This window comes from Haemaphysalis longicornis, unplaced genomic scaffold (assembly GCF_048455015.1).
Source record: "Haemaphysalis longicornis isolate Haplotype H1 unplaced genomic scaffold, Haemaphysalis longicornis Haplotype H1 scaffold_8, whole genome shotgun sequence".
In the NCBI taxonomy this organism is placed as follows: Eukaryota; Metazoa; Arthropoda; class Arachnida; order Ixodida; family Ixodidae; genus Haemaphysalis; species Haemaphysalis longicornis.
In genome coordinates this window covers 149,690,092-149,698,985 of record NW_027526445.1, presented here as the reverse complement: position 1 = coordinate 149,698,985, position 8,894 = coordinate 149,690,092, and the positions used below count along the sequence as shown (strand labels likewise).

At 48.0% G+C, this 8,894-nt stretch overlaps 1 protein-coding gene across 1 annotated transcript; it reads left to right on the top strand.

The window, feature by feature from the left end:
* Positions 1 to 1,884: 1,884 nt before the first annotated feature.
* Positions 1,885 to 7,187, top strand: LOC144149565 (uncharacterized). The gene is made up of 2 exons (XM_077681200.1): positions 1,885 to 1,990; positions 6,272 to 7,187. The coding sequence occupies exon 2, from the start codon at positions 6,334 to 6,336 to the stop codon at positions 7,156 to 7,158; it is 825 nt and encodes a 274-aa protein (XP_077537326.1). The 5' UTR covers positions 1,885 to 1,990; positions 6,272 to 6,333; the 3' UTR covers positions 7,159 to 7,187.
* The last annotated feature ends 1,707 nt before the right edge of the window (positions 7,188 to 8,894 follow it).

Sequence of the window (8,894 nt, the reverse complement as noted above, 5' to 3'; positions counted from 1 at the left end):
TCCACGCCGGAAAAGCGAAAGGCGGACCGCGCCCACTCCCCATATGCCTGTGTCGTGTAGAGCCTATCGCCTCCGCCTTTTGAACTTCTTCTCAACCGCGGACTCCAGTCGTAGCTCTTAACTTTGAGCTCTCTCCTTGATTTCAGCGCCTCACGAATTCTGACATTGACTGTGTATTGTTTATTCCGCTGCTCCCAGCGACTGTTCCGTGTTGGGCAGATATTACAGAACGCATGGAGAGTGTCGGCTGAAGGCGGCCGCTCAGCTCCGAGGCATGTTTACAAGGAATCAAGGCGACATCTGTTGTCGGCTTCAAATAATTGTTGCAAACGGCATCATTATAGACGATATCTTAGGCACATTCCTATTTTGTTTCTTACGCTCCTAGCGCTACAATATGATACATGACCATGAACTGGATGTTGAGAAGGGCCTTTATGGTGTTTTTACAGTGTCTAAAGATGCCAATTTTAGCGTTTGTACCTAAATATGTACAAATGCCTATAGCCTGTATTCAATAGCAAGGCACGCATCCAGGCAACCATGTGAATGCGCCGTCACTGGTTACGTCGGGCTCCGCGGGGTGGCGGTACTTGTCCGTGCTAAGCGCACGATATGAGTTGGACCACGGCCTCCGCCGATCGCGAAGGCCGTGGTTGTACATTAGAAGCTCTACCACGCTGAACGCGAAGTAATGCCTTGAATCCAATGTGAGTGCGGTTAATAACAACTCTGTTGGCACCACCGTTGAGAATCGGGTTGAAACGTAGAAGGCGACGCACGCGCGCGTTATTTTTATTCTTCGGCGTGCTGCCGCAGTGGCATAAACCGCGCCATGACTGTGGCGCTTCGGCCATGTCCGTGGCCATTTCAGTGTTGCCAAGCGAAGAAATTGACAGCTAAACTTTTCAATGAATACCACGTATAAATGACCATTTGCAATATAGGCTCTGATATGCGCACTATTTACCCTCAGGTTTCCCTTTAGCGAGCAGTTTTAGATCGCTAGACATGTTACCGGAAGCAAGGACTGTTCTAAGCTCTTTGGAATTCCATCTAGTCTTCCAGTCTAACCGAATCCCGAAAAAGAAGTGCCGTTATCCGCATTAAACCTTTCGAAATATAACTTAGCAGCGCCGATGCCACCTTCATCTGGCGCAGTAGCCGTCCTATAACGTTCGAGCGACTGCACGCCGCATACGTCCAAAGCACAACGCTCTGCTCACCTAAACTCACCTGGACGTTACGCTCGCATCCACGGAAAGGGTAAGACGCAAAAAGATCAAGGGTGGCGAGGGAAAAAAAAGAAATTACAACTCCGAACCCACCAGCTTTAGCGGAGCCGGCGGCGGCGGCAGCGATCAATAAAGAAAGGGAAGATATTAAAAAGGAGAGAACCAAACGATGGTTAAAAGGCGAGCAAGTCCGAGACGCGCTCCGTATTCTTCTTTCCTTGTTCCACCATTTCTTCTCCCCTCGCCCTTTGCCTCCCCCGTTTTTGTTCCAGCCCCCCACTTGGCGTCCCGCCTCTTCTGATGACGTAGCGGAAAGGCGGGCGGCACGCGCCACGGCCGTCCGTCGCCCAGACCTGTTGCGGTCGCCGCCGCGTGGTTGCCCTGGAGGGGCTGTGCGTTCGAGTCGTTGCGCCACATCGCCACGGGGCGCGTAAGGGAGCGCTGCATTCGCTTCTCCGAACGTCCCAAACACGGAAACGCTCGCGAGAAGCGCACGCGCGTAGTCCCCTTCTGGAGCGACTGCTTCCCCCACTAGCACCTTCGGACGGATATAATCGGCGCACATCAAGGAGTTGTCAACCGGAGGACTTCGCTGTTTATAAGGGGACAGGGTGAACGTGCTGTAGAAGACTGTTTACTGAAGTGGTGAAGAAGGACTTGACGGCCTGGATCAAAGCAGGAATTGGGAGCGACTGGCGACGGCGGAAGCGCACGTCAGCCTCCACCATGGTGGCAGTCCAACAGCTGGGTGGCTGGTAAGTGCGCGATTTGCTTGAGCAATTAAACGTTTACAGGGTACTCCAAAAGTTAAAAAATAAGTATGTTGCCCGTTGAAGTTTCAAAAAACACGTCCCAGAGGCAGTTCGCATAGACACTGAACTTAATGGTTATTTTAACATTTTACCACATACATTATTACATATTGTCTGCGTAAAAATATCTAGTTTTTCTTGCATTCGGTACCTCCTGGCAAGATACCGTGTGGATTGAAGACTTACTCAAATTATAACGGAAGATGAATGGTGGGCTTTTTAAAAACAAAATTCTGTTAACGGGCAGATGATCAGCCTGCATGTTATAGTACAAGAGCCGGAGGAGATCTCTTGAAGTTCAAACCCATGTATATATCAGTTCGTTAGTCTCTTCTTTCAATTAAGATGCATGACACTATTTGCCTGTAGACTTGTGCTCTTAACTGCGTGAGTTGGGGGATATACGCTCAGTAAAACAGCACAAATAGTAGCAACCACGCAACACGTATACGGGGTCCCGAATGTGTTAAGCCGGTCTTATATCGCAATTTGTCTTGTTGATGTGTTGTATACAGTGCACGACGTAGGTTTATTGCCGTGATTAAAAGAGAAGAAAAAAAGAATGTCGGCTGCACTTTGGCAATGGCTTAGGGCTATTCGCTGCGAGAAAAAGTGCATGTGCAGTACTCATTCGCTGTTGGCATGAACTGGCTTATTACCATCGTTCTTGGCTCAGCCTGCCGGAGGCTAAAAAAAAGGAAAGCTGGTCTGCATCGCATTGCTCCCAATAAACTCACTTGGTTCAAAACTGCGGTTTCAATAAAGATAGACTCTTGAATAGTGCAATGCAAAAGAAAAAAAGGACGCACGCTTGAAACGAATGCCTGGTCAGAGGGGCAGTTTGTGCGATTCCTAGTAAAATACTTCTGGGCGGCAGATGTAGTAGAATTTATTGTACGCTGAAACTCTGATTCTCGGGACGGCGTGTGCGTCCGGAACGCTACACAAAGTAGACATAGGTGGCGCTGCTGGCGAAGCCCGAGCGGGTTGCTTGCGGACAAAAACGCTTATCCCCGAGCCGGTACAGGAAGAGCTATGCGCAGGCTGCGGAAATGAGCCAGAAACCATGCGACATATTGTAACGGAGTGCAAAAGTATCCGTCCAGGCCTCAGTGATGGAGCCATCCAACTTCCGGAAGCCCTTGGCTTTAAGGTTAGCGGAAAAGTGAACTGGACAGCAGTAGAGGTTAGTAAAAGAAGGTTAGAATGTTGGTGGGAAAAGAGCAGAGAAAAATCTGGGAAGACATGCGAACAAAAAAGTCAGACTAGCACAAAAATTTCGTAAAAGTATTTGCTTTTTATTTTGACATTATTTTTTATTTATTCTGTTTGTATTTTTTTTTGGCGAAGTGATTGTACAGTAGCGTTGCGACTAAGGCCGCTGTGCAACGCCACCCCGTTACAAAGGGGAAGCCACTAAGCATCATCATCGTCATCATCATCATCATCAAATCCGAACCGGAGTCCACGTAAAAATGCATCAGCTGCAAAAACCTGTATGCAGGGAAATTCGAAGGTAATTCTTGATATAAGGGGGGGGGGGGAAGGGGCTTAAAAGAGGGAGTTTCTGAACCTAGAAATAGGAATTTCGCCCCCCTGCACGGAACATCCCTGCTTTAGCTGTGCAGCAGTGATAGTGCCAGGTTTAGTGATAAACTCCACAGGGTCTCGACGGCTCTTTGTAGAGGGGAACTAAGAATTAAGCTATTATAGCGCCACGTTGAACCACATGGTGCTTCTGCGTGCCCCTACGGGGGGTTAACGTTCCAGCCAGCACACCCAGCCGCACTTAAGAGCCACGACTTAGCCGGCATGTATTGATACTGGTGGCTCGGCTGGAACGTTACGCATGCAGCTAATGCACTAATTACTGCTGGAAATGTGTTCATTAAATACTCGTTCGTCCCTGCGCCATGCCTAGGTCTACCCATGTAACAAGGTCCAGAAATGTTGAAGTCAACATGGCTTTCATCCATGTTTGCGTTTTCTTCCAATGTTATAAGTAACATAAGTTATTCAGTTGGTTAGTTCGATGAAATTCACTTGAAGTCGTTAGCGGCAGATATGAGGTATTTATCAAGAACAAAGTTGAAATTCAGGGCTCATTTTCTGGTATAAAATACTCCCATATAGCGTCAGGAGAAATCGATGTACTGCGAAATCGAGAACATACAACCAAGGATGAACAAGCCCTAAAAACACCAAACAGCGACATTTCCAACAGCAAAAGGGACACCCCAGGACGGGAACAGGAAAGTACTAAGGAAGAAACGAGGACACATGAGACGATAAGAAAGTTCTCTCCTTTACCAGCAAACACTGAGCACGCCCTCAGGTCACATGAAGAATACGAAATATAAAAGCTCGACCCGCCCTCCGTGTTAGAGTAACCCTTAGAGACAGCAAATGAGCTTCCTTGATCAGAGAGCAAACTCGAGTAGTTAAATTATAGTTGAAGTAAAGAAAAAGAGATGCACTTGGGCTGCCCACGTAGTTAGACGAATCGACATTAGGTGAACCACCATGCTACCAGAGTGTATTGCGAGCTACAAGTCAAGAAGAAAGGGAAGGTCAGCAGCCCGATGCAGGGACGGAATAAGGAAATTCGGGGCAAAGAATGTATTCGAGCAGCGCAGCACAGGAGTGGTTCGAGGTCAATGGGAAAGGCCTTCGTCCTCCAGTGAACCTAGATAGCCTGTTGAGGATTATGATGATTACTGCACGCTGAGATGACAGAGGGGCGAGAGAGGAAATGATGTCTATCCTACGCCTTTTTTAGGGTAGCTACCGCGTGCTTGACCTGAGACTTGACAGAGCGCGTAAGATGGAAAGAAATGGTCGGTGCCAAGTTCCATGAAATGGCGGCCACGTCATCTCAGCAACAATGTGCTTCTCGCGTAAATGGCAGAAGCACATCTCCCTCTTGCAGGGATTCATTTTTTCGGGTTGTCGACTCGGTTAAATATTCTGACACATTGGCAAGTTTGAAATATTCAGGTGCTAGATGAAGGGTCAATAACAATACGAATAGTGGAAGTAGTTGGAAGTAGATACCAAGCGAGCGTGATCCCTATTGCTAGAAAGAAGAAAAAACACGCACAGACTATTGGACACTTTTCGACCCACGCAAAAGAGACTGTTGCATTTTAACACGTATAAAATAAACAACTGTACATTTGAAAAAAGGGTCTCATGCCATACGTGATGGTCAGAGTACTGACAGAATTAGAAAGGCGACAATAGGGCCGGAGCATGCGCCCGCCAATCTCGAATCCTAAGAAACGACAATTTTGTTCCAGGCTCCGCTGTAAAGTGTTGCAGAGCTCTCCACCACAGCATCCATAATACTAGATGATAATTCAGTCGCGTCTTTTTTCTAGAATTGCCTCCAAATGCCACGATTTGAGCTCAACTCTGTTCAAAGCTTAACCACAAGCAGTCATTTAATTTAGTGCTTGAAAAGGCTGGACACCCGCATTACGCGACCTAAAAGGGCGAGATTGAACCATTATGTGCGCTATCCACCCTCGGAAGTCGTTAGAAGATCGAAACACGTGGTGGGTCAGAAGGTAAAGGACATCCCACACCCCTACGATTGGTCAAAAGAGACAAATTGAAGCACATCAGACGTGGCGGGAAAGTACGAATTACGTGGTAGAGAATTTCCACACAAAAGGTCTCGCGAGGAGATGAGGCAGGGCGGGTGGGAATTGCAATCCCAGGCGGTGGTGATGTGGCTGACTTGGGCTACAAGCGGCAGTGACATGTCTCCTCACAGCCCGGTTTTGTTGGCCCAGCACCTGGGCTGTGGTCTTTTCGACATCCGTAGTGTACACCGAACCCCTACGCCTACAGGCACATGTGCGCGCTCGACGAAATACATTAGAATTAGGAAGGTGGTGAGAGAAATAAAAGTAAACAGATAAAAATGTCTGTCATGTTTGCTTCAAGATTGGTGTTGGAACTGATAGAGCAATAACCAATTTTTGGCAGTCGCCTAAGTGTATGCCCTTCCAAACACATGGGAAGGGCCGATTTGGAAATTGCATAGCAGGAGTACCTCTTTTTGCAATCATTACAATGGCCATTTGCAATGCGTAGCTCGAATTTGGAAGTAAAGATATTTTATTAGAATGATGAGAATTTGGCACTTTGATTTTTATAGAGCACCAGGGGGATAAATTTAACGATAACATTGACGCCCTTTATCTTCCCCTGTCACAGATTCGGAATGTCCAGACCTGTTCCTTCCGGACGAGCTGACCCTCCCCAAGCCAGTTCCAGTCATGGAGGTCGACAATGTGGCGCTCGAGTCCTTCCTGGAGCTCAACTTTCCCTACGACCTCAACCTCTCCGCGCCCATCGACTATCCTACGTTCAACGCAGTAGAACCAGCACTGCGGACTACCACACTCACCCAGTTCCAGCAGACGAATGTCCCTCTTGATTCCAACACGATGCCGCAGCTCCAGGCCACGTCGAAAGCCGCTGTTGTAAACATTACAGGCGCAGTATCAAGCACAGCAACATCCGGCGCGCATACCTCACAAGTCGCACGGCCTTCTAGCGGCCGTATGCAGCGGTCCTGCCGACTTAACCCTGACTACAACTTGAGGCCAAGGTCCGTCCAAGCGCGCATAGAGACGGAGCAGCGACGAAGGCAACAGCAGCAGCATCAGAGTTCAAGGAAGGAGCCCAAGCCCAAGCCCAAGCCTCCGCCGTTGTCGAAGTACCGGAGGAAAACGGCTAACGCCCGCGAGCGGTGCCGCATGCAAGACATCAACCGGGCGTTCGAAAAACTGCGGGTGGCCGTGCCGGCCCTTCCAGGAACTGTCGTCGAGGCCGAGAAACCTGGCGACACGAGCAAGCTTACAAAAATTACCACTCTAAGGCTCGCACTCACCTATATATCTGCGTTGACGCAAGTGTTGAGGGAAGCCGACGAGCGAGAAGAAAATGAGTCCGAAGTGGACTCGGTACAGAGCATCGACTCATTGGAATCTAGCCTGGACTTTGGAGATGACCCTCTTCTGATGCCTTCCGACCTGGTCGGTATGATTCTTGATTCCGACGGTGATAGCCTTCAGTTCAGCGACGCTTGCACGCCGTGAGCCTGGTACAAGCCGGGCGAAGCCGGAACGAGTACACACCTTTAACTTCCCTACGAGCTGCAACCTGATACCGCGGCCTCCGCGATGCTGGCCTGTGGTCTCTGGGCTCTGGCGCAAGGTTGCCAAAGGAACAAAACGAGTCGTTAATACAAGCGCCGTCTCCTAAAGTGTTGTAAGCACTTCTGCGGTTGAGGTTGGGCGGCAGTACTTTGTGCCTTGGTTCATTCCCAACATCGCTGGCCTACTTTCAAACCACGTTGTAGAATGGAAGACATTGCGTCGGAGAGACTCTTCGTCTTGAGAAGCGGCTTCTTCTGGAGCACGTTTGGTACTTATCCCAACGATAGATTAAGTTATGTAATTTGGAGAATGATTTGTGCACGAAGAGCGCCATGTGCTGCATGCGCGAGAAAATGTTTTCCGTACGCATGTTTACCGGTGCAAAAACCTTTGCAGTGACAGGAAACTCGTAGCTTTGCTTTTAAGCTAGTGGCAGTCAGTGCAAAGCTTATTGGTGCGCGTAAAACGTACGCGAAATTACCGGAACTTTTGCTTCACCTATCCGCAGTGAACGAGACGGCGTTGTGCCATCGCGGTAACTGCTCAAGAGGCGGAGTGGGGTTTTCGTATGTGCCATGATTCGTATGTGGCATGAAGAGTGTATAGACGTTGTGAGCGCATTCTAGTCAGCCTTAAGGGTCAGTCTTGCGGAAGGCAGCGGTTTGCAAAACACGTCCAGTTATAATGGGTAGACCAAAATACGATTTAATATGTCTTGGCAGACCGCGAATTACATGGCAGGAGGTTTTTCCAGCAGTGCAAATAACTATAAGTATGTTTACACGCTGTGGACTTGTTAACGACAAGTAAACCAGATATTAATGCGAAATAGCCAGGCTAGGTGGAATTTCGCTGATGGTGGTCTTCGACAGCGTGATATTACGTTTCGGGACTGATATCATTTACGCGCTCTTTTATCGGTCTATAACTATGATATAACTCATCCTGTTCAGAAATCTGAAAGCTTTGTTTGCTTCCATTAAATTTTATTTTTTTTCCAAACCACGCCTGGAAACTTCGAATCTGGCAGCGCCCCAGAAAAGCCATGTTAAGTGATTGCAGCAACGCATAGTTCAGATGTTCATCACCATATTTACTCTAAATGCCCGAAACAGCAGCATTATCTGAGTGCCAGCATTTCAGGAATACGTAAACTTGCATTGCAGCCGCAACGAGTTTCTTTACCGATAACTGAATGGAATGGTCTCCGTATTTCTGAACAACCTAAAGATTTTCGTACAACGAATTAGTTGCTAGACGGCCTGCATACTCGTGAATTACGCGCTGGTCGTGTATTATACGAGTATCTCCCTTCTTTGCTTGGACATTCAGTACGTTTTGCAAGACGTTCTGCTATCCCATTTGCTGGGTTTCAAACAGTGAGGCTGTTGTGCACTTTATTGTATGTATTTTTTGTATTACGGAATGAATGTGGCCGATAAGGTGTGTAAGGTGTGTGTAAGAGTTTCATTATACACTGTACACAGAAAGTGCTAGGGTACTGCCTGCAGAGGAGGGCGCATGCCTTTCACTTTGCCCAAACGTGAAGGCCCTATTTTGAGATTAAAGCACCGCATAGCCTGAGTGGGACCAAAATCAAAGTAAACTCATTCAGCTAAAGTGGATTGATTTCTCTCGCATTTCAAACGGAGGCACAACGGTGCAAAACATATAAT

Excerpts from the sequence above, each read along its gene's own strand:
- LOC144149565 (XM_077681200.1), top strand. The coding sequence starts at position 6,334 with ATGGAGGTCGACAATGTGGCGCTCGAGTCCTTCCTGGAGCTCAACTTT.